The sequence below is a fragment of the Notechis scutatus genome, chromosome 1 (assembly GCF_049901735.1).
Source record: "Notechis scutatus isolate UNSWTSFEM ecotype Mainland chromosome 1, rNotScu1.2, whole genome shotgun sequence".
Lineage (NCBI taxonomy): Eukaryota > Metazoa > Chordata > Lepidosauria > Squamata > Elapidae > Notechis > Notechis scutatus.
Genome location: NC_142009.1, coordinates 301,451,281 through 301,477,268, shown reverse-complemented (window position 1 = coordinate 301,477,268; position 25,988 = coordinate 301,451,281). Strand labels below are relative to the sequence as shown.

The 25,988-nt window shown below is 36.2% G+C and overlaps 1 protein-coding gene across 14 annotated transcripts in view; it reads right to left on the bottom strand.

Annotated features, from left to right (window-relative positions):
- Window positions 1–25,988, bottom strand: part of UNC79 (unc-79 subunit of NALCN channel complex) — a 134,955-nt gene that overhangs the window by 71,954 nt on the left and 37,013 nt on the right. For 13 of the 14 annotated variants that reach the window (XM_087952097.1, XM_087952099.1, XM_087952101.1 and 10 more), the window contains 16 exons: window positions 25,445–25,675; window positions 24,980–25,170; window positions 23,297–23,420; window positions 22,093–22,233; window positions 19,033–19,257; window positions 14,255–14,482; window positions 12,788–12,929; window positions 10,235–10,317; window positions 9,786–9,934; window positions 8,675–8,832; window positions 7,590–7,771; window positions 7,213–7,414; window positions 6,207–6,386; window positions 4,452–4,514; window positions 3,757–4,043; window positions 445–627 (listed from right to left, as the gene is read on the bottom strand). In XM_087952097.1, coding sequence (XP_087808223.1) covers window positions 445–627; window positions 3,757–4,043; window positions 4,452–4,514; window positions 6,207–6,386; window positions 7,213–7,414; window positions 7,590–7,771; window positions 8,675–8,832; window positions 9,786–9,934; window positions 10,235–10,317; window positions 12,788–12,929; window positions 14,255–14,482; window positions 19,033–19,257; window positions 22,093–22,233; window positions 23,297–23,420; window positions 24,980–25,170; window positions 25,445–25,675 — 2,769 coding nt within the window. The remainder of the gene's footprint in view (window positions 1–444; window positions 628–3,756; window positions 4,044–4,451; window positions 4,515–6,206; window positions 6,387–7,212; window positions 7,415–7,589; window positions 7,772–8,674; window positions 8,833–9,785; window positions 9,935–10,234; window positions 10,318–12,787; window positions 12,930–14,254; window positions 14,483–19,032; window positions 19,258–22,092; window positions 22,234–23,296; window positions 23,421–24,979; window positions 25,171–25,444; window positions 25,676–25,988) is intronic. The other variant, XM_087952110.1, reaches the window with a different exon arrangement.

The window sequence follows — 25,988 nt, the reverse complement described above, 5'->3', positions numbered from 1 at the left end:
ATCAAAATTGTCAATTTTGCCATTTCAGCCAGAAGCTTCCCATCTCTGATGAAGCTAGCAGAGGCAAATTCCTCAAAACATTTTTTATTTATAAGTTTTAAGTGGTTAAAAAAAAAATCTTGCACAATTTTCAACATTTGGGAATGACTGAAAAAGTACAATGGGTACAGTATACCTCTACATATTTAAGGAACCCATTCTGTCTTTTAAAATCTTCTCCAGTTTTTTTTTAAAAGGGGGGCGGGAATTAGTACCACCTTTCAGTGTTTTCCTTAATCAAAGGCCATGCCTTCTGAAGCCAAAACAAAGAATGGTCAAGATGAAGAAAAGGTAACTCACCCCTAATATGTATTAAGCTATAATTGTCTTCATAAAAAGAATTGCTCTGAAGTTCTGATTAGACATGGATTTGGAGTAACTCAAAGAAGTAAGGGAAGTGCTTACCTTATATAGGATGACAAGCAAGGCCTTCAGCCACATCTGTCGAATGTGAGGCTTAAGGGACCAGAGGGAACAACGAGGGGGCTGCTGGAAATAATGTCTAAGCTGAGGGCACGTGCAGTACTTCAACACCTGAGCCACCAAAGGAAGAAGATGCTTCCCTAGGTTAATGTTGTAATCCATCACCTAAAATTAACATTAGTTTAGAATTTAGAACACTCTTTAAAACGGAAAAAAAACACTATTTGAAGACCTGCACCAATAAATTCTCTTTAAACCTTAGCCGCGATTGCAGAAATAAACCTACAAGGTTAAATAGTGGCTTATTAAGACAAACCTATGATCATTTAATTGTATTAAACAGCACATTCAGGACAGTAAAGATATATGCAACTTGAATGATAGGAGTTAATTGTCATCTGTGACCCTGAATGTGAATGGAAAATACAATGTGCATTCTTAGGATCAGCAGGAAATTATAATACACAACGGTTTGTCTTTTTTGTTAGCTATCTCCATAGCGTCATAGTGAAAAGTCATCTCTGTGGAAGGAGAATGCTCTCAAGTTCCTTGTAAGCAAAATGTCTCCTTCTCATTGCATGACAAAATACGAAGCAATGCTCACTATATTTAGCAGGTATCTTTTCACGAATTAAAACTATATGCCTGCAATGTGTCCACACAAATGTACATACAGTACCATACTATATTGTATCATACCATACTATTCAAAGAGTCATTTTTAATTGACATCACTGTGCCTGCCACTTTATAGGATAAATATCCTAACAAATTTCGGTCTAAAAATAAATAATTATGAAAAGATTCTCCTCCCCGCCGAGTGTGGAAAAATAAAACAATAGCTGTAAAGCCAAACAGATGAACAATGATAGCCCTGGAATTCAAGCTATTATTCTATAACTTTTCACTTAACTATTCAGTGCTCATAAAATGTATGAAAAGGGATAGTGGAAAGAAATAGGATAGCCTCAAATTCCTGAACATAAGTATGTACTCCAGCTATGCCGCTCTCCTGATTGATATTCAGTCCTTCATTCTGAAGGACATTTATTCTGGTAAACACATAAACATGCAATTCCTTGTGTAGTCAGCACTCCCATACACATCAAGAACCCTTTAAGTATCCACATATGTACAGTACTCATTTCAAGCTGAGTCCTGATATTGGGAATCTCTCAGCCAAACGATCAGTCCCTTGGTAGTTTGCCTTAGCCTGAGCAGAGGAGGACATATGGCACTTCATATATTGCTGGTTAATTAATTAATACTCCTAGAACCCACACCGTTATCTGATGTGACCACAGTTGCTACAGATTGTAGTTCAAAAACCTCTAGTGGATTACAAGTACTTCATCTTCAGCCGCATAATTTATCCCTGCTAGAGCTCAACACAATATCACTTTGCCAAATGGTTTCCAGTCACAGTGATAGTCACTTTCAAGGAAAGAGATACACCACCATCTGCTGGACTAGCATCCAAAACAATAATTTGATTATTATATAGTGCATCAGTCCTTGCTACTAGAACATTCCTTTCCAGAATGCTGTTACAATAGCAACGATGAAAAAAGAATATCTGTGAGAAATGTTTCATTCATGTTCTCTGACTGAAATATTTCAGAATTTAACTGAGCACTAACGGACTGCATTTTGGGATAACTTTCTGTCTCGGTCTTATCCACGCTCTGTTTGGTATGTAGACATCCTTTGCAAGGATTGTTAGGCAGACAACCAACAATTATTGCAATTCGGCCATGCTCACAGCTTAATAGATTAGCCCCTACAATAGCTTGCATTAAAAGAATGTTTAAAGTATTAGAAATAAGTCTTCTAAAAATGAACACAATTAAAAAGTGTTAATCTATTACAAATGAAAATGCCTGTGTCTCCAGCCTATGACACCATGGTCAAGGGAACATATTTATTCTCCTATTACCACTGCTACATTCATGTTGGAAGCACCTACCAAGGTGCTTCCAGGTTGAAAGGATTAGCCGGTGACATCACTATTGGCCAGGGATGCCCATTTCTTCTCCTAACAAGCTTTGATATTTCACTTTCCTATCTTTGCTCATGTGCTATGAGCAACCTGGATTCTTAAGGCATGGGGAAACATCAATGGAAATATGTAACATCTAGATTACAGGCTAAATCTAAAGACTAATACTGAGGTTCACCTGCTTTTGCCCCAGTGATGGGATTCAAACATTTTTACTACCAGATATTTCAAAATCTCCATTCCCTCCCCACCCCACTAACCTGCTTTCCAGCTCTGTTCCCCTGTGTAGCGCAACAAAAGAAGACCCAGCCGATCAGCGGGAACTCAGGAGGCAGAACATAGACGAGGGCGGGGCAAGTCAGAGGTGGGATTTGCCGGTTCTCCAAACTACTCAAAATTTCCGCTACCGGTTCTCCAGAACTGGTCAGAACCTGCTGAATACCACCTCTGTTTTGCCCCTTTCAGTGCTTCCCTGCTACTTTGCAATTAAATCTATAATGTAGTTAAGTCTTTCTTCCTTTCTCACTCATGTATATCTACTAACTTAATCAAAACAAGTCTCTGGGTGTCTTATAAAATAATACAAACATTAAAATATAACAGCAGCAAGACAAAAACAATACCCAAGGAACATTTTATAATTACTAAATCCATAGCAGAAGGATTTCCTTTATTACATATCTACTTAATAGACAGCTAGATAAATAGACAGACAGACAGACAGAGAGACAGAATAAACATATTTAAATGCCTTTCTAAAAAAGAAAAAAAGAAAGACCAACTCCATATAGTAGAAGCCACTGCCACCTCTGGAGGAATTCTATTCCAGGAAAGAATGACCATGACTGAGGAAGCTCATTTCCTAGTCTCAAGAAATTCCAGTCTTTTTTATTTTACTTTTTTTAAAACTTTTAATCTTTAAACAACTGCTCCTATATAGAAAGGTTCCATTCCAATTTTCAGAAATATGTCTTTTCATTTTTTGAAATTGTATCAATTTCTGTTCATTTAGACATCAGTTAAAATATAATCTGACCATATGTACCTAATCATTTGTACGAAAATGTGTTTATGTATGCCTGTGTATAAGCACAATGTACCTAAATGAGAGATTAGGACTTTTTAGAAACAGTGCATATAACAGTGCCTTTTTTTCATACAAATAAATGCCCCATGTGCCATTGAATTCTTCTGATTATGGCTCTTAATTTCATTTTCAGGAAGTGCAATAGAGATTCAGCTGGACCATGAGGGATAATTTGACAGGTTGTACCAAATGCATAAATCTAACTCACCTGTGCAATTCCTGCAATAAATGCATTAAAGCAGGTTGATATTCGCATCTTCTGAGGTGCAATCATGAAGCATCCTTCCTGTTGATCGTAGCCCAGCAAGACATATAAATGGCGCTTGACTGTATTGAAGGCTTTAGCACTGCTGATATCTGATTCTGCACTACTCTCATCCTTGGCCATAAATTTCATCAGCACAGTAATGAGTTGATGGACAGTTTGATGATCAATCCCAACGTCCTCTGGGAGAAGGTCCTTTATGGTATTATCATTCTCTGGAGAAGGCTGCCCTGTTAGCAGAGAAAATTTTAAAAAAATGTAATATAGAGATTATCACTAGGTAGAAAGGCTAAATGTCTCTTTTAAAGGAGGTTTTAAAATGGCAGCAAAACAGTATATATCTTTTTTTCTGTGGCCAGGGGGCAAAACTATAACAATTATTCTAATTATAAACAACAACATAACACAGACGTCAAAATGATTCCTTGGAACGTTTGTCAAAATTATCACGTGCCGATAATGAAAACTTGGTGGGAAAATATAGTTCAAAAAGTTATAGAAAATGTACAGGTTAAAGTATCATGGAATTTCCAAAGGTCCTTCTGATTCATATATTTGACTAGCAACAAAATATCCGAAGTTAAGAATCTGTCTTTTTTTCTTTATGTAATTACAGAATAAATAAAGGCCACATTTACCTTGTGCTTTTTCTGGTGTTCCACCAAGGGCTGGAGCAGACTGTTCCTGTCTGATCAGCCTTGCTGCTTCAAAAAATGGAAAGTATGGTTAGCTTGAATGGAGCTGTGGCATCTTCAGGAGCCATTGCGATACTCAATGGAGGGTCATATATATCGTGTGCAGGAAGTTGAGACATGTTTTTGCAAAGCTGGAGAAATTCTAAACTTTGCAAATCAGTACCACCATGCAATATTAGAAACCCACTGTCAATCAATATGGGTAAATACTAAAACTTGAGGGACCAGTGTTCCTACTGGGCATATATATTTAATAATAAATATAGAAATTCATTAAATTTATATGCCTCCTGACTCCAAATGGCCCTGGACAGTTTTCAAATTGTTAAAAACATTTAAAGGTTTAATTTACCTAAAACATCTTAATAGTCTCTAGTTAATACTGCATAAATATCACTGTGGCCAAACAATATAATGTATTACTTGCATTTTATAATAATACAGTAAAACAATATTTAAAAACAAGGAAACAAAAAGACAGAAATTAAAATAGGCTACAGTCAACTTCATCAAAGGCCTTGGTGAAGAGCTAGATCTTCAGGTGCCTTTAAATTATCAATGGGTAATTTATTTTGAATATATTACTATTTGAACTTTTGGGGAATCTCTTTGCAGAGGGCAGATATACTGCTGTAGAGAAAGCATGCTTCTGGGGTCCCAATAGATACCATTGTTTAATCAAAGGAAACTGAAGCATGCCAACCCTGCCAGATCCAATCTGCTGGGCATATACTATGGGAGACAGGCATTACATAATCAGGCTCTATGCCCTGTAGGGTAACAACTAGCACCTCAAATTGCACCCAGAAACAAACTGGCAACTAGGGCAGCTGACAAAGCAGAGTTGTTACACAGGCATATTGAAGCATGACCATCACTGTCTGCCCTGTTGCACTATGAGTGATTTTTAAGGGTAAGCTCTATGTAGACTGTACTCAAGTCATGACCTCAAATAAGCAAGTAATGTCACCCAATAGTTTGTGGAGATGTTAAAATATCTAGTCAGCTTATTGTTTTTAACAGTGGACAATAACATTGCATCTGAGAAGATGCACATGAAAGAAGCAGTATTTTCCCAGTGTTTAGAACTGCAATGCAATCAGTGACATAGTGATATATAAAACAAAAAATACTTATAAACATAGATCTGAACAGAGTGGATGGGTTGGGGTAGATGAATCTTTGTAGTAACAATGGTTAGCTTGCCAAAACCTTTTTTTGCGCTACAGATACAAGTCAGGTATACTTATGAAGCTGGGTTGTTATTAATGAGTAGAAAACTATGGTTAATAATCATGTCATGTGTGTATACACGCACAGATATATCACATGCACTAATTTCTCCTTTTTGTAGAGAGGCACCACTCACAAATAGCGTACATACAAATTATGATTTGGAGTCTGGAAGAATTTAACAGCTTGCAAATTTATTAAAACAACCAACAAAATGGGTTTAAAGAAAAGGACTTGTTTATAAATGATAGTGGCAAACAGAAATAGATAGTATATTTTATTATTCCATAGATCATTATGATCTTTCAGTAGCATGCTGTAAACTGTGACAAAACAATCAGTTAAAACCAACTGTTTTGTCAGTTTAAAAAAAAGTCTGGCCAAATCCTAGATTTCATCTCCACCTAGTGGCAATTGCGCAACAGAATTAAAATGGAGAAAATAAAATAAAATAAAATACTCAACGGATTTTGGTTGTTAAGGTTTCTGGAAGAGAAAGTGCCCTCTTGGATTCTGCTGGACCTTTCACACTGTCCCTCAAAGAACGCACGCTCTTCTGCCGATTCCGAGCAAACCGAGCTCTCTTGATCTTCCACATTGCTGTGTCACTTAAGTTGGCAACATTGGTCCGGACCGCTGTGATCGCTTTTCAAACAGGATTAAACCAAATTTCATTTCATAGTCTAACTTGGAAACCCACATCTTCATAGCTCCCTCTGCAGTTTTCATGCTTGCGTTCAAAAATGTGCATTTGTTTGTAACTCGGGGCTTCCAAACAGTGTGGCGTATAGTTTCAATTTCTCTTCTACAGAGAGATAATGTATGGGGTGCACAGAAAAAAACCCTGTCCAAATTAGCACATGCCTTTTAGGCTGATAGAGTGGCTTCATCCAAAAGAAATGATATATGACTGATAAATATTGCCCCCAGGAATAAGGCATGTAAATGTATGTTTCTTCCATAAACTTTCAAATCCAGTTTTTACAAAGTTGTCTTATGTATTCAAACCACAGCTTCTATGAGAGACAGTTTTTTTGGTTTGGATGTGATAGGAAACTATGATTTAAGTAATAGACAGTAGCACTGAATTTGAATTTAGCCTCAAAAAGAGAAGGATCATGAAGGAGCTTACAGGGAAATTCTGGTTCCTGGTTTAATAAACTCTATACTTTATCAAGATCATTACTTCTGAACTAGGTCCATTATTTTTTAATTCATATAAATTCTTTGAAGCAGTGAAGGTATTTTATTTGTGTTATATTGCCAGCCTAAGGTGTGGTGCCATAATCATCAGTACCACACCAGTAACTGGAGCAACTAGCCAAATATTACTAGAATTTTTCCCCACAAAGGGGATATAAGATTTACAAGAGTTATTCACCTTAGATATGCACTTTTTTCAATAAAAAAGAGACATTTTAGTTTAGAACCCTAATTGTAAAAAATAAATCATGCTACCAAGCTTTCTTACTTGTTGGGAAGGGGAATTCCTTGTTGCAGTCCAAGTGAAGTTGTGCCTCAAGAGAGAGTGTCTCAAACCGATTCACAAAGAATTCCCAGCTCAACGCTGGAATATCTTGCTTGAGAAAATGTAGTAGCAAAAGCTTGCTAAGAATAATGGGTCTGTCTTTGACAACAGTATCAAACTGGAAATCAAGACAAAGGCATAGTCCCTAAAAAGAAAAATAACAGTTATAACAGCAATTACTTTGAGTTATCAAAGCCACCAATATGATCATAAAGTTTGAGTGGTTACACAAATGGATTCAACTTCAACAAAATCTACCAAGAAATTTTAAGCCTGTAATTTATTTGGGACCATGTTTGTTTCTTCACTGTTTAACATACCTGCAAGGCTGGCCTTTTTATGGTGTCTAGCAGAAGCCCTGCTCTGGTGGCCACAGCTGGATTCACATCCTCCACAGCAGTCAGAAAACAACAAAAGGCATGTGCCAAGGAATATTTCAGTAGATGGTTTTTGGTCACTGAGTGAATATCCAGGAATCTACACAACACGGCTACTTTCTCCACTGTAAGTAAAGAGCAAATAAAGAAGCATATTAACTGAGCCATGGCACCATGGCACCTTTTGTGAGAGAGCAATTATGAAAGACCATCTAAAATATTTGTATTTGCATTCCAGAGCTTGACCAGTTGTAAAGCAGAATTGCTGCCAGATCATGATAGCAGGGTTCCAATATCTCAGGGACTGCCACAAAGAAGAGGGAGTCAAGCTATTCTCCAAAGCACCTGAGGGCAGGACAAGAAGCAAGGGGTGGAAACTAATCAAGGAGAGAAGCAACTTAGAACTAAGGAGAAATTTTCTGATAGTTAGAACAATTAATCAGTGGAACAACTTGTCTCCAGAAGTTGTAAATGTTCCAATACTGGAAGTTTTTAAGAAGAGATTGAATAACAATTTGTCTGAAGTGGTATAGGGTATCCTGCCTAAGCAGTGGGTTGGACTAGAAGACCCCCAAGGCCCCTTCTAACTATGTCATTCTATTCTATTCTAAAAGGACCCAAAGGTTCCTAGTAAAGTCCATCCTAAACTTCCCTCACTATTCATAGGTAATAGACTGCATAGTGACTAGAAAGTGACCTGACCATGCCAAAAACTTAAAATTTCAGATCGCAAGCAAATTAATCCAAGATAAAAGCATGTGGCTACTTGTGTGAGTTGGACTGGACTTGGGGCTCATGGTTGCCATGAGGCCTTAAACTCCCTGAACTCCTAAAACATCTGAATCTCCCACCCAGAATTTTTTAAAGATGCACAGCCATACAAATTTTTTAAACAATAAATAAACATAAATAGATGTGCTTTTACTTATACCAATATCATCTGCAGGGAAATTTGTTAACATTTCAGGGAAGATTTCCTTAAAATGTGTACATTTTTGAACCATAGATTTCTTCTGTTAAAGACATACCTGCTTCAAATCTAACTTTCCAGTCTTTGCTATTGAAGTTGGTATTGATGATTGTCCAGAAAATATCAGCTCCATGAGGCAATGAAAGAGCATGGAGAAGAAGTGGCACTGCTAGTGAAGAAAGCTGGGAGAACTCTGATTTTACAACTCTCCATAAGCTGGGGACAGACAAGAGAGGAGAGGAACACATGATCATGATTCCATGAATAGATTACTAGTTTTGTTACTTTTGCTGCTACATCAAGGAGAACTGATTTCTGCAATCAATAATTTTTATGCCTATAAAGATGTGGTAAAGCCTCTCCCCCTAGCTGTGGTGCAACTCTATTGCCTAAATGGTACTTTTTAATTAGGAACCAGAAATAAATTCCATCTTTCCCCCCTTTTTCTGCTTATGGTGGAAGAGATCCAGCAAGACAGCAAATAGGATCTTATATCTGCATCAATGCCATTGTAGGCAAGAATTCTGGGAAAGTAGATCATTACATTTCTTTTGAAGATGTTTTAACTTTGGGCTACAAAGTAGAATTGATTTCAATTCTCTTAGTTTAAATTCTGTGATACTGAATGAATCTGCCTTGTCTACAATTTTGTACTTCAGATTTGAAGGAATCTCTGGAGAAAATGCCCTCTGATAGTCTATTTGTATTTTAGTGGCTCTGTTAAGCTTATATGGCATCAACAGTGTTATTATAACCAATTATAGGCACCTTAAGTAACTTTTAATTCTCTACAATGCTCTTTTAATCACGATCCCTAGAGCACTACGGAAAATTGAAATGGCAGTTCCAAAACCCAATTATCCAGCAGAGAAACTCCAGAACAGGCTTAAGTGTCCGAATATATGCTTTTGGGCCAGTGTTTCTCAACTTTGGAAACTTTAAGATGTGTGGACTCCGACTTCCAGAATTTCCCAGCCAACCAAGGTTGAGAAACATTGCTTTGGACTACTGATGGGTATAGCTCCACCCTTTATTATTATGTTGATTTAATGTATTTAACAATTTCAGTCCCAATTGTACCAAAAATAAAACCATTGATTTATGGCCACCAAAACTTGTTTGGGGATAACCTATGAAGTTATTAAGCCTCCTCTTGATCAAATTTATACCTGGCAATCAGCATGTAGTCCTGAATATATGCTAGGAACTGAGGATAGTTCTTCCTTGCAATGTATAAGCATTCCCCATGAAGGCAAAGAATCTTCAAGCAGTTAAGCATGTTAAAGAGAATATCTGGCTCTTCAAATCGTGCCATTTCCTATGTAAAATTTGGTAAAGAAGCAAATAAAGTATGGTAAAATTAACCTTGGATTCCACACAAAAATAATAAATTACGAACTAAAACAAAATTCTAACAATCAAAACATAACTAAGCACTTCGGTTAGTTTGATTCTCCTTCACTATATATTTTTCACTTTTTGATGCATATATTTTTTTAGATTTGTATGTTCTAAAAGATTCCATACAAATCCCAAAAATGGTGCTTTATTGAGTTTGCTGTTCTAAATGATTGAATTCATAAAGACATTTTGAAATAATAATAAATGTGAAACCTACCTGCAATATTGTATATATGAGTTTTAATGTCACTGGGAGCTGCTGGTAACAAAATTTCCTTTCAGTGTCATTTTTTATGGGTGCTAAAAATTAACAAAAAAGATTACAATATTTTTGAAAAATAAGTTGAAACAGTTCGTTTATGATTCCCACAATTTTTTTTCAATTGAGTATATCCACTATTCTATATCACTCTTGTGTTAAATGAAGCTTTGACACTTTAATGGCTTTTCTTTATATGTAGAAAAATTCTGCAGGGCATGCAAACCTTCCAGCTGTTGAAATAATTGCTACTTGAATTGGCTCCTAATTCACTGTATAGCATAATTCATTTTCAGATTTTGTATTACCCCTTTTCTAGATACTCTTAATCAAGGTGAGAAAATATTATCTGATCCGAAAGGTGCTGATAAATTAATCAGGATGGGAACAGAATGACAGATCATTTTGTTCACATTTATTTTATTTTATTTAATCTCCATATAGAAATGGGAAAAGATTCCATCCAGTAATTCATATGATATTAGATGTTTTTCTTTCTTTATCTGTTTTATTATATTATTTTTACATTATTGTTTAAATTTTAAATTCAAGGATGTTGCCATTCATTGAATACTATTATCTCCTCTTGAAGGACTTAGGTTGGAATTAGGAAAGTTGGTTAAAGGAATTGCTGAGGCAGAAAGTTGCAGCTGAGATGAGTAATGAGATCAATAATGAATGGTGGGACACTACTGCTTGGCAACAAGAAAGTTACAACTTAGAACAGGGTGTCCAACCTTGGCAACTTTAAGACTTGTGGACTTCAACTCCCAGAATTCCTCAGCCAGCTTTGCTGGCTGAGGAATTCTGGGAGTTGAAGTCCACAAGTCTTAAAGTTGCCAAGGTTGGACACCCCTGACTTAGAAGGACACAACTGAAGGATGCTAGCTATAGCACGTAGATATATAAACTTTGGTAACCTCTGTGTTATCATAATATTAAAAGACACACCTCTTTTGAGCTTACTAACATAAATATGCAATGTATGAAGGAGGATAAAGTAGAAGAAACCAATCAGAAGAAATATGTGTCAAGGAACCAATGATTGATTCTTAGGGTGTTAACTTTCTTTTGATGTACTGATTACTTTTTCAATTTATTATTGAAAAAATGATGGACTAGACTGGATGAACTTGGACTGGAATAGCATATAAATAGATAAATATATTTTGACTATCTAGTTTGGTCCTGATGCATTAGCAACTTCTGGCCTCAAATTATTTGTTTTATTGGAAAATGTTTTAGAAGATTCTAAATACATAAACTCTTTTCATAGACAACTGAAAGGAATTACTAAAATAGGTTATGGACATTTAGAATGGACTTGGATTATCCTATTTTAGTGAATCAATACTGTCTCTTATATCTTTTCTGAGTTTAAGATGATAGTACTTCACATCAGTAGATGCTTAAAAAGGGCTATATATTGTAATTTTCATCTGCAGATGTAATATACTTTGCGAAGTTTTTGCTACAATGGGGACTTGTTCATTAGTAGTCCCATTTCAGGACTACTATTGTCAGGGTGAATTTGAGAAGGTAAAAATGGTTTAGAGAGGTTAATGTAATCTCGAATCATACCCTGAAAACATGACATTTATCAGCTTGTGAAAAAATTTTGAGTTTATGGAAAAATCCACTACTTTGATCTTAAAATCCTGGATTGAAAGATATTTGCTCATTTTCAGACTTTGAATTGGTTGAAAGGAAATCGGTGTTATTTTTTTGTAAGACAGAAGTTTGATTTCTTATTAAAAATTGAATGCCAGTTATATATCTGCATTATATGTAGGATGTATCCATTGCCACTGTAATCAAGTCCATCTACTTTCTCTTGGCCCTCTTCCTTTTCTCTTTCCTACTACCTTTCCCAGCATTAGAGACTTCTCCAGAGAACTAGATCTTCACATAAGTTCAAACCTAACCCTAAATCCAAAGTAGGATAATTTGACCCTAGTCATTTGTGCCTCAAGTGAGAATTCTGGGCTAATTTGCTCAATGAACCATTTGTTTGTCCCAAAGGTACTTTTTCTGGAGGCACCTGGAGTTCCTTGTTTTTTCTTTTGAAGAAATTTTGCTTATCATCCAAGAAGCTTCTTCAGCCCTGATAGGACAGTGGGGAATGGAAGGATTTATATTTCTGGAGCTGGTAATCTGCATCCTTTTAGCAGGTTGTTGAAACACTTGGAAGTTTATCTGTGTCTTCAGGGTCACCTGAGTAGTGCTCCAGTGTCACCTCCAGTGTCAGAAATGACAAGTGGACAGTGAGTACAAATTAGCAATGTCTTTCTTCACATTATTTATGGGGTATATGTATAGATGATAGATAGATGGATGGATGGATGGATGGAAGGATGGATGGATGGATGGATGGATGGATGGAGAGATAGAGTAACAGAGAGACAGAGAGTCATGAGATTGTATCAAGCTGTAAATTAAATAATAGGTATTGGCTACTTTTCAATTATAATCATTATAGTATTTTAATTTTAGCACTTTAAAAAATAATACCTGTATTTTCTGTTGCTTCTGTGTGATTCCCTGGGTTTTCTACATGCTCTGGGGCAGATTTGTTTTCTGCATTCCCTTCAGTTCCTATAACAAACTCTGGTTTGGAATCAGGAAGACTGTCCTCTAAGTTATCTGTCGGTTCCTTCAAAACATAAGATCAAGCACAAATAATGTTCAGTATTCATATATTTTAGGGGAAACATACTATCAAGCACCAGGGAAGTCTGGAGATTCGGGCAGTTCAAATGAATATAAAATTTATTGCAAGTTTACGCTCTCTAGAAGAATCTGAGCTAATCTGAATCTGACAATCAAGGGAAATTTGTGGGATTTAAGAATAGAAAGGAATTCAAAGTGGACTGGATTTAGATCTCTTGTGGGCATGCATGAACTCATGGACTGACTGACCCCTTCCTCAAGCTCAACTTGATCATCTCTTGCACATACTTTACAAAGAGGATTAATCAACAGATACTAAGACCTTTCAATTTTATCTTGTGTTTCTTTGCATAATTTTTATAATCATCAACCAGACAAGCAAACCCTGCAAAAATTATGTCTCACCCTTCACAAAGTTGACATTTATAAACTGCTGAAGGTCAGAGTAGGAGAAGCAACTGTGTTTTTAACAATTGGCAATAATTGTGTAAAAATTGTTCACCATATTTCAACATCATTATATAGTACCCCACTTTCAGTTTTATTGTTGTTTGCAATCTTTGAACAAAAATCAGATCCTTGTCTTTACAGGGAATCTTTGAGCGATGACCACAGCTGAACTCAGAATTTTGGTCATAAGTCATTGCGGTCATAAATCAAGTCACCAGGTATGCGGACTTGATTTTTATGGGCATTATATAGTGATTGTTAAGTGAATCACAAGGTCAATACGTGAATTGCATTGTCATAAGTCCAAATCCAACAGGCATTTTTTTTCCTGGAAAAGAAGTTGCAAAACATAATCATGTGACTGTGAGATGCTGTGACTAAGTCATAAATGTAAGCCGGCTGTCAAGTGCCTGAAATGTGATCATGTGATGCAGAAGATATAACTTCAAGGACAGGTTGTAAGTAACTTTTTGAGTCTGTTGTAACTTTGAATAGTTGTTAAGTAAACAGACATAAGTTGAGGACTACCTGTACTAAAAAAGATGATCCTCCAGAAGTTCCTGAACTACATCTCCCAGCAACCTTACCAATCTAAAAAATAGTAATTAAATGTAGGAACTGTAGCAACATCTGAACAGTCATAGTAACTCCCTTTTCTAGTTATTGTTGAGTGGGGCCTTGAGAACTTGAAAGTTTATACAACCATTGGTTTTCTATATAGATCTTTGCACGAATCAAACGGCATATTGTATATTCAACAAATGGAAGATAGAAAGCAAAATATCACAGTTATGATCTAGATATATAAATACAATAGGACACCTTTTTTCTGGACACTTTTTCAGACCCTTTGCTTACCACCAGCCTGATTTCTTCTTTGGGAGCTAATCTTTCCAAGAGTTCACAAGCCATCTGATAGCATAAGATACTAGATTGGCATAAATTACATTCTACTGCCTTCTCATCTTTTTGACAAATATGGGAGCCACCCCAGGGGGCCTGGAATACATTGTTGATGATAGAAATTATGTCTTTGGAAATGCTGTTCTCCAAGCCCAAGGTAATGCCATCATCTTGTAATTCCATCTGAAAAACACATTTTGGGAGGAAGCATGGACAAAGTAATTGATATACAAACATTGGCAAAAAGAAGTGTACTCTCTTAAAGATGCTTTTAATGTATTATTCAAATTATATCCTATCTTTTTTTTTCTGGGAGCTCAAGAAAGCATACATAATACATTTCCCTCCAGTTTTATTCCACTATAACTTTGTGTACTGGATTACATAAAGGGAGACCATATTCGCAACAAAAAAAAACCCACTGAATCGTTTTCCATGGCTCTGTGTGTATTTAAATTTAGGTCACCCTAGCCTTCCCTAGTCCAAGTAAATAAATTAGTCTACTAAATAACATACAATAGCATCCCGGCTCTTAAAAGCTCCATGTAGTTGAATAGCTGAAAAGCAGACAAAACTTTGAAACTTTCTCTTTGAAAACTAGTTTCAGTTGAATTTCTTCCTGTCAAACAACTATTCACACAACAGCTGCTTGTGGGGCACTAAAGGTTGCAATCCCATATTATGTTCTGCAGATGGGTTTCAGTCTAACTTCTCTTACTTCCCCTGGGCATAGAACCTTCAAACAGATCTCAATTGGTGACTGGGTCAGATGGGCAGTGTTACATTTGGTAAGGTAGTTATAATCCAGTGCCATACCTTATAAGGCTTTAGATAGGTTAAAAATAGTGCTTACAACTGAGCTCATAAACCTGTTAGTAGCCTATGCAGTGACTGTTAGATGGACATAGCAATGGGTTTTCCAGTTAGGAATATGACTTCTGTATTCTGCAGTAACTGTATCTTCGAAATCACCTTCAAATGTGTCCCCATATAGGACACATTGCATTGAGCCCCTCTATGAAGGCGATGGGTGTTTAAGAATGTTGACAAATAAATAGCCAGTTGTATGGTGATTACAGTGTGGTTAAAGGTCATCAAATCCCTACTATTACATTTATGTATTGTCTTTATATCTTGTCTTTTGTGAGTTCACAATATTGCACATGGGAAGTTTGCCTGATTTTTATCCTCATAATCCTGGTGAGACAGGTTGTGCTGAAACATAATAGTTGTTTCAAAATCATCCAGTTCTATTGTCGAATGGAAATTTGAACATGAGGCTTCCCAGGCCCAATCCCTCTCAATCCTTATCATTAATTAGATTTATTATAGTCACCCACTACAAAAGACTCTAGCTAAATCACACTGTCTCTTATTGTTCCAGTTCTTCTTATTCTTGTTCTAACTAGCTGAATAAATTAATCAGACATCCATGTATCTGACTTGAATTCAGATTAAAAAGAAGATTGTATATGTAATATTTTTGGCATATGAATGCAGCACAGATTCCATGATACTCGTCTCTAAAAATTAGCATATATGTTCAGACAAATCATAATATGCAACATACAGATAAGAATTATAAAACTGACTACTTCTCCATATTAGAAATAAAGCCTATAGGAATCATTGTGATTCAATTCAAGGTATGATTCTATTTGAGTTGCAGTTTGAGATTAAATTTTAAACTGATTAAACTACTTTGGCATTTTTGATTCAATCTTTTTATAGGATTCATGATCACATGAAAACATCAAAATAGTTGAATTTGCTTTGTTAGAGTGGAAAGAAAATGAAAATAATAAGGATGGTAGAATTCTCAGCAATAGGCAGCACTTAGCACTATCCTTGTCTGGATCTGGATGCCAAATAGAGCCAGGTTTTATTAATATATAGATAGGGAATTCCAGGGTTGCAAACTAGAAAAAATATCCCATTTCTATATATTGTTCCATAGCAACTACATAGTTGTGTTTGCTAAGTTATCGGGAGCTGGATTTTTATTTTTATTTTTTGCAGAGATGGGGAAAGGACAGCAGCTACTACATTGTACAGGAAAGAGCTCAAATGATCTGGTCAAATCAGTGCAAAAAATGTCTAACAGGTAGTTTTCGTTTAATCAATCACAATTCAAACCATCAACTGTGACTGCAACTATGATTTTACTTCAGTGTTGCTTTGCTTTGCAATGTAAGGATACCACTCCAAAAAGCTGGGTGAACCCAAACGGCAGGATTTCTGAAACTCATCTCATGAGGAAGCTGGCTAAAAGGGCAAATTTTACAGCCCATTTTCACCCTACTACCCTACCTTTGGGATGCTCACCTGGCACTGGGATAATTAGCAAGAAGAGAATGTTTGTATTTGCATGCATTGAAGAGGAAGGGATAAAAAGAGAGTAACCAGGCACACAATGGGGACAACACTTCAAAAGGAACGCATGGGTGCCAGCTGTTTGCTTTTAATGTAAAACTGATTAGTCAGTTTCAGGCAGCAGCTGCCAGCCAACTGGGTTCTAAACAACTAATTAAGAATACAGAGCTGAGATGGTAACTTGCCCTTAGCACTTTTTAGGGAGTGAGAGAAAAGCAGCTGAGGAAGAGACAATCTTATTTAGACAATCTTTCTACTCTAGGGTGGTGATGGGTCAAACCAGGACAACATGTACTAATTAATTGTACTGGTAAACACAGGACACAGAGAAAGAGATGCTATAAGGGTCATAAATACACGATTGGTTGCAAAGTTACTTTTTCATCACTATTGTAAATGTGAACAGTTCCTGTCTAACGCAGCTGATAGACAAGAATTATTTGTATTCCAGTTTAAAAACGTAAAATATAAACAATTATAATTCTTGTTTGCCCACTTCCTTTTCTTAACATGACATTAATGTCCAATGGCTTCCCCTTCCTTAAGGGCCTCCCCTTTAGCAGAGTTACAATCTGGCTAGCAAGATTCATTCCTCCTGAGAAGACTCAGCCCCAACCTCGGTTTCCTTGGTTTCAGGCTGGGCAGGCAAGGCCTCTTCTGGATGGAATTTAATTTATTTTTTTATTTTTATTTTTATTTTTATTTCAATTGCTTACAAGATAATAGGTATAAGTAAAAACATAGCTATGAATACATGGATACATATAAGAAAAATAAAAATATATATAAAAAAACAATAGGACAGGGACGGTAGGCACGTTGGTGCGCTTATGCATGCCCCCAATTGTAGCAGGGCTGTGCCTTACTGGCAACATCCTAAGTTAGTTAGCAGAGCAGCAAAATCAGACTTGCACTGCCAGAGATACACAGGCAGTACAGAAGGAAATAAGGATAGAGGTGATTAGCCACCTGATTTGATTTGCTGTGTTAACAGTAGGACTCCTTCAATATGTAAATCTGTTTTTGACTTGGGTAATTCAGCTGAAGCTTCATTAACTAGAAGTATGTCTTTGAACTAATCCACGGTCCTTCTGAAACAGAGGTCCCCAAACTTGGCAACTGTAAGGCTTTGTGGACTTCAACTCCCAGAATTCACAAGTCTTAAAGTTGCCAAGTTTGGAGACCTTAGTTCTAAAAGATGCATGAAGGAAGGTGTAGGAAGTTTTGATAGGGAAAAAGTCAATTGAGCAATTGACTATTTATATTCTGAATGCTGCATCTCCAAAGATTAATTGTTTTTATTTAATTTTGAGCTGAATATAGGATTCAACTCAACAAAGTAGCCTCAAACTGTGATATGAATGCCATATAAATTTAATAAATAACTAAACTAAATATAGATCTTTGACCCATATTCAAATTCCTGATAGTATGTTATGTGAAATCAGTAATTTTCAATCAATATTTATCAATTATGCTACATAATAGTAATAAAAACCTAGAATTACACCACCTTCGGTCTGATCTAAATATAGTATATAAAATCATACATTGCAATGTCCTACCTGCAAATGAATACTTCGGCTTCAATCATAACAATACAAGAGCACACAATAGATACAAACTCAAGGTTAACCGCACCAAACTTGATTGCAGGAAATACAACTTAAGCAACAGAGTGGTCAATGTTTGGAATACCCTAACTGCCTCTATGGTTTCTTCCCCAAACCCCCAAAACTTTAACCTTCGACTGTCTGCTATTGACGTCATCTCCTTCCTAAGAGGCCTGTAGGGGGCGTGCATAAGCGCACCAATCATGCCTACCATCCCTGTCCTATTGTTTCTTTTTATTTTTCTTATAAGTATCCATCTCATGTATTCAAAACTATGTTTATTCTTATACCTGTATCTTGTAAGCAATTGACAAATCAAATAAATAAAATAAAAATAAATAAATAAATATCCCTCCAACATTAGATCAGAGGTCATTAATGATACTTCTTTAGCTCTCAAGAGATCCTCCACCTAGCCATCAAATTAAATACTCACAGATCTAATGAATATGTGATATTTTGATTTGTTAAAATATCTGGGCTATTGCACCATGATGCCTATCAGCTGGAAATGGTATGGTTTTAGTTTATTGGGTTTACCAAAAGGCCAAGAGACCTCAGGCCTAGTGAACTCTTGACCCAAAAAAGTTTGTATATTATAGAATCTTTTCTGATGCATATAAATAATCCCTAGCTTGCAAATTGGCACCTGTATAAAACACTAAAAGATTATTTAAAATGTTCCAAAACAAGATATTTGGATTGTATTATTGACCATGTTTACAATACTGGGATGTGTATTATTACCTGTTTCAAGATGAGATCAAACATTAGGATGAAACAACTCAAATTCATTTCATCATCATCACAGTCAAGGTCAATGGTCCTTCCTCCTCCAGGGGGTCCAAAATTTTTGAAAGGACTGCGGAAAGGGCTGTGCACGGGGCTGCGAAATGGACTCTGAAATGGGCTTGGGAATGGGCTCAGTGTATTATGCTGAACTCTGCGTCCTGGATCGGAAGCAATGCTCACCTAGAGGAAGCCAAATAAAATAACATACAGAGATAGAATGCTTGATTTAAGAAAATACATTTATTTCATGATATAAAGTTGCAGAAGACGCATTTTTCCCTGAATGAAGAAAGTGTTACCTATTACTAATAAAGCAGTTACAAAAGCAAAAAAAGCATGATTGAATAACAGGGCCATGGTATTCCAAAATATTTTTCAGAGATCCCATTTATGTGCCACTGAATCCTTCCATTCATGACTGATGGAATACTTAAATGGCACAAATTAGATGCACCTTAAGTCTTACTAAAATGATGTGACTAACAGCCAAGCTACATGTTCTGACCCAAGCCTTGTTCAAATTAAACAAACACAAACTGTATAAAAGCAAACCTTTTTTAATGCGGTGCTGGGAATTCTTTGCATTCCCTGCCAAGAGTCATTTAAACCCAATTGTCCGAGATAAAAGCAAGCCCTTTTAAGGATGTAAAAGGCTGCCAAGAACAGAAGTCTAATTATTGATAAATATTCACCAGCAGAAGTTTCAAAAACAAACCGGAGTTAGCAGGGTTTCAACGAGGACTCAGAGTCTAAAGAACTTCTTTGTTTCCTGCAAAGAGCACATCCCCGAGGGCTAGTTTTTATCCCTTATGGGAGGGGCCATCACCTTCCAGGCTTACTCCCAAGTCTCTTCTTCAAGCAGCCTTGTGCACACGTGCACTGGGCACAGGCTTCCCGGGGTCCTCTGCTTCACTGCTGTCAGACTCCAAAAGCTCCGAAGGCAACACTCCACTCTCTGATAGTCCTGGCCCCATCCCTCCATCAGACACAGGACCCTTGTCCAAGTCCTCACCAGACTCCCTGATGGGTTCCCTTTCGTCCTCGCTGTCAGAGACCTCTGCCATCCGTACCTGCTGCTGGCGAACCACAACACTACATTTGACATATCTAAAGGAGCACCTTTTCTTGTGTATTTCTCTCTGAGTCCTAAGAGATGCTTGGTATCCTTCCATGGGAATGTATAGTGATAAAGCATCTCCCCCAGGGAGTTCTATTGTCTTTTTGGTGCAAGAAAAAACCAATTCTATACTATTAAGACTTCTACTGTTAAATCTTAGTTTGTCCTAATGCAAGGGAGTCCAACCTTGGCAATTATAAGACCAATGGATTCAACTCCCAGAATTTTCCCTGTTTTAATCATTCTTTTTAATTGGAATGACCACATCTGAGCTATAAAAATCCAGACAATCATAAGATGGTAACAGAGAGGTACATAAAACTTCTTTTCCTACCATCTAGAAGTCAACAGATTTTTGCAGCTCTAATATTTGAATCATTTGAATCATCCTGATTTCTGCTAGCCGGTTGCTGTTTAATTGTTTTAATTGCTTCTTTAGCCTACTGAGTTAAATGGTTTATTTTATATAGGTTTAAAATGCCCATGGACACCTCTATTTGGAAGGTTAACATACACAGTTTAAACATGTTTAAACAAGCAGAAAGTTCTTTTAGAGAGTTTCTAAAAAGCTAGTCTAGATCCTGCCAGGTGGATATAGTCATATATATATATATATATATATATATATATATATATATATATATATATATATATATATATATATATATATATATATATATATATATATATATATATATATATATATTTACAACCCTCCAACTGAAGTTATGCTGAAATGCTCAGAATTCTTTATAGTTGACCATGATAATTAAGACTGATGGAGGACAATCCTTTTTCATACCAGAATTTTTTAACACCTGCTGGTGTCCCATCAATTTCATAATTCCATATTTTTCTACTTGCGATATTTGCAGAATTCCTATACCCTTTATTGGAATTTTTTTTGCCTATACAAACAATATGAATAAGCAATTGAATGATCTAGATCAAGGGTCATCAACCTTTTGCACCTCAGGGACCACCAAACTCGTAATTTTAAATCCCATGGACCACTAATAGGAATTTTGACTGAGGATGGCTTGCTGACATTGGTGGGAAAGTCGGTCCCATATTCCAGAGCTGCAGTAGTCACAGGACTTTCCCTTTGGTCATCCCAGAGCAGCTGCTCCTCCACCCGGGTGCACTGGCCTGTCATTGACTGGAGGAGCTGCTCTGGGATGACCAAAGGGCCAGTCTTGTGACTACTGCAACTCTGGAATATGGAACCGACTTTCCCACCAATGTCAGCAAGCCACCCCGGGGTGGCTTTCCCTCCCCCGCTGTTGGTCTTACCTTCCATTTCAGCTCGCGTGGCTTTATTCAAGGTAAGGTTTGTGCTCGGCCGAAGGGTGGGGGCCAGCAGATGGGCAGGCCATGTGGGCAGCACAGCCTTGTGTTCCTGCACAGTGTGGATTAATTGCTTTGGGGGGAGTGTTTTGTGGGGGACATTTCTCTGTGGACCACCAAAATTTCCTCACGGACAACCAGTGGTCCCTGGCCCACTAGTTGGCAACCACTGATCTAGATTGGGACTGCAGCATATAGCAAATGACTAAGCTTTCACTACTAATTAATTAATGTCCTGCTGCACTTTGCTATTTCGTGGGTTTTTGTAAAAAAAAAAAAAATCTTTGTAACTGCCATTTCTATGAAAAAGCATTCTATCTACTCTGAACTTGTTTTTAAATGCATCTATTTACAATGAATAAATTTACAATCTTCAACAGAGCATCCTGTTAAGTAACCAAGTTCAGTCTTATGCTTAAATGCATATTCAGCCTGACTCATTTCAAAGTTCTTTAATCACACTTCATTTTCACTGATTGCACCTGCTGACTTCGTCAAAAAATACATGCAAAGTGTGTCTCCTGTTATAAAGAAAATTGATAATGAATTACCCTTCGGGCTGCAAGGTTCCCAGTTATCTCACTGACTCTCGATTTTCTTTGATTTGCCAGTTCTTTCACAGAATTAACACCATCAGAAAACATACTGATTACCAACTGAAGTGGAACTACAATGTCCAATTCAGATAACACCTGAAAAAAAGAAGAAGACAGTGTTCTCAGGTTCAACTAAAAACTGAAGCGCTAGTGTATATTTTAGAAATTAGGTCAAAATGAAAAATGAACTTAAAAGCATGCATTTAATTTAGATCTAGCGCATGGGGGTTGAAACTGAAGTTGTAGAATTTATGGACTGCAATCTGTGTGATGATCAACTGAACTGTGAATAAATGAAACAAACAAAATGTTAAAAAGTTGTGATATTTATGTAGTTACTTACCAAGCACATCTGAATTATATTAAATTAACCACAATATCGTTACAGTCCCCAAAGCACCCCTAATGTTTGGAAATTGAAAGATGAAAAATTTGACACGCCCTAGTTGGTGTATACATGGCACTAATTATGTTTATGTGAGGCTTAGTATGATATATTAATTGTACCATTGAAACTATGGTTTATAGTTTAGCAAACCATACAAACTCAATTTTTATTATTTGTTCAACAGATCAAAGTCAAATAATCATATGTGAACCCAGCTTCTGCTTTTAGGTTGGCTTCCTCAAAGAGACTCTTAATGCGAGTCACCTAAAATTATTACTGAAGCCTTAATTTCTTAAATGTACATCTTTCTGTCATGACAAAACTTATAGATAGAATGACCACATTGCTTTCTAACAGATACAACCAAATGCTTATCTGATTAGCCTCTGCATCAGATGCCTCTGTATGATTTCTTGAGATTGCATTAACTTCATAACAGGTAGCAAGGAAAAGGAAGTAAGAGTACAGACTCTGTAAGCTATTTTATGAGTTGAACACTGAAAGTGTCTCACAGATGACAAAGCTTGATCATAGGTAGCTCCAAGACAATAACAGTAGAAGCCACCTAATGTTTGCTTGGGATAGTGAGCCAAAATACCAACTAATGCTAATAATTAAAAAAATGATAGACACATTAAATAATTAGTAGGATTAGTTTATATTAATTTTGTGTTGATGCACACAAATACCATCTGGGAACTATGTCCTATTATCATACTATAATGTATGACTTTCATAGGATGTTTTGATCAAAGATATGTCAGCACTCACATGAAGCCAGAGTAGAGCTTGTTCTTGTACAGAGGATGAATATCCTGTGAATCGACAGCTTATGAAGCCAAACATTTCCTCCATAGAAAAAGGGAGTGGGCATAGCTCAATATCAAACATTTTACTGCAATACACAAAGGCAAAAAAAATGATTAGCAAGTTCTTTTAGATGGCTGCCAAAAAGAGCAAAGGCTGTCCACAAATTTTTAAAAGGACACTTAAACAATTCTAATTACTAATTGATGCATTATTTATGAAACCAGCTGTTTGTAAAACATTTAAAATTTAAAATGTTTTGAATCTGAAGCACCCTGCTCTGATCCAGGACAGCTAGTCTAAAAATTCCAGAAGTCTAAGATCAAAGCAATCCTATTTCAAGCTCCAAACTTTGGTTTCAAATAACACACTATAATTTTTATTTATTTATTTTTAAGCACACTATATTTTTTATTTATTTTTAAATAGTTTGCATATTTGGAAACTTTGGAACTTTATAAAATAAAATCTGCACTAAAGGCTGAAATTCTGTAATATATTATACAAAGTAAACAAATGTCTTATGTTCTATTCATATCATGCCATACATAGTTATACTGCTTATTTAAGGTAGGCTTTTGGCTTAAGTGCTTCATTAGACATTTGATCAGGAAAATATTATATATATGTAAAGGTTCTACATCATATAGCAGTAGTTTTTACTGGAATAAATTCCAAATGTGACTATGCCAATTGGTGGTCATGAAAAGAGCAAACAGTCCTATGGAATTTTGAAAAGAAATAAGATTATGTAAGAAGATTCTATGAGAAGCATGAAAAGGACAATGAAGAAGTTTGACATATATGAAAGGATAGAGAATACCTTAGAATCTCAATTTTTAAGACCCTTTTAATCCAAACTTTGATCAGTACAAATAGTGTAGAATTATAGCATTTCTGTTCATGATTTCCCATCTTTGCTCAAATATCTCCAGTGAAAAAGGACCATCGGTCCTATAAGCTGCAATAGTGTATATTCCTGACCATTAGGAAGTTTAACAGTTTCTAATTCCCTCTTTAGAAAGTAATGTAATTATATAATTTATGGATGCTTTTATTTTTGTATTACACATGTACCATTCTGAACTGATAATAAAATGGGAAGGAATTCAAATTCAACTGAAGTAAATATGTCATCTCTCTCTACAATCAAAATCAAAGTATGATATATCGATTACTGCAACTCTTTGGCTATCCACCTTTTTAAAAAGATGCAAATTAAACAATACCACAGAGAATTATGATTGTAGGTGCTTACTCTTCTGCAACTTGGAATTTTATTGATATATCAATATCAAGAACTAATGTTCAACCTATAAGTTCCTAAATAACATTCACAGACCTCCAAGACTTGAATCAAACCATTGGCTAAGGAGGCATCTCAAGAGGTTTAGAATTTGAAAGTGCTTTCTTGCCATTGAAACTTTGTGTCCAATCCAGATCTGATGTTTTTGGGGAAAGCAACTGCATTTTTTCCAAGGGCTTGAAATTTCATATATGTTACAGAACATATTTCATGTCTGACATTCCATTTATAAAGTTGCAGTTTAGATTTGTAAGGCTTGGATTACAGTCTGAAAGTTGACTAACATATAAGCTTCAATTCCTCCAACAGGAATTAAAAAGACTGCATATTGTTCCACTTACCTTAATACTTCCCTGAATTCCTTTAGTTGAGTATCTGGCACTTCAGTCCTGATGGCTTCCAGCCATTCTGGCATAATACAGTCCCACACAGGTTGATTGATTACATTGTATGGAATTAAGCAGAGGATCCGATTCAGACCTTCCTTTAATTGTGTCACCGTGCTACATGACTTATCCCAATATCCACCTACCTGAGGACATTGCCAAGGGGGGAAAAGCTGGTATTAAATGTCATATATTAAATGTCATATAGTACTGAAGTATGATATATCAATTACTGCAACTCTTTGGCTATCCACCTCTTTAAAAAGATGCAAAGCTAGCACTACATTTTCTTTTTGTGCACAACAAGCACTCAAAATATTAAACTTTGTAATTTAAGACTGCTAGGAATATCCATTACTTATGGATCTAAATATGTTTATCTGTGACATTGCTACAAATCAAGAACTATGTAACTCTTACCCTTGCAAATTCCATTGGTTTAGGAAGAAGGCACATCACCATGACATCAAATCTAACATCGCACACTGTTTTCAGCCATTTAGTGACAAATTGGGGTTTGAGTTTCTCCACTAGGCTGCCAACTTCATCATCCATCATGTATGCCGTGGAGTGGAACCACTGGAAAACCATGCTGACAAGCCGTGCCAAACTCTCTGTAGGAGTGTTCTCGCTAGGGGTGCAGAGGCTAACCTGCAAACAAAATGTGCTCAATTTTTCTCTTTATTTTTTGCAAAAAAAAACAACAAGAAAAAATGTGTTTTTTTAGATAGATTAACTAACAAAGGCACAAAAACTTGGGGAAAGAACTATTTATTTATTTGTTTGGTTTGTCAATCACTTACAAGATAATAGGAATAAGTATAAACATTAGTAAGAATACAGGAAATAGATACAAATAAATGAGGACAATGGGACAGGGATGGTAGGCACCATTGTGCACTTATGCATGCCCCTTACAGACCTCTTAGGAATGGGGTGAAGTCAATAGTGGATAGTTCAAGGG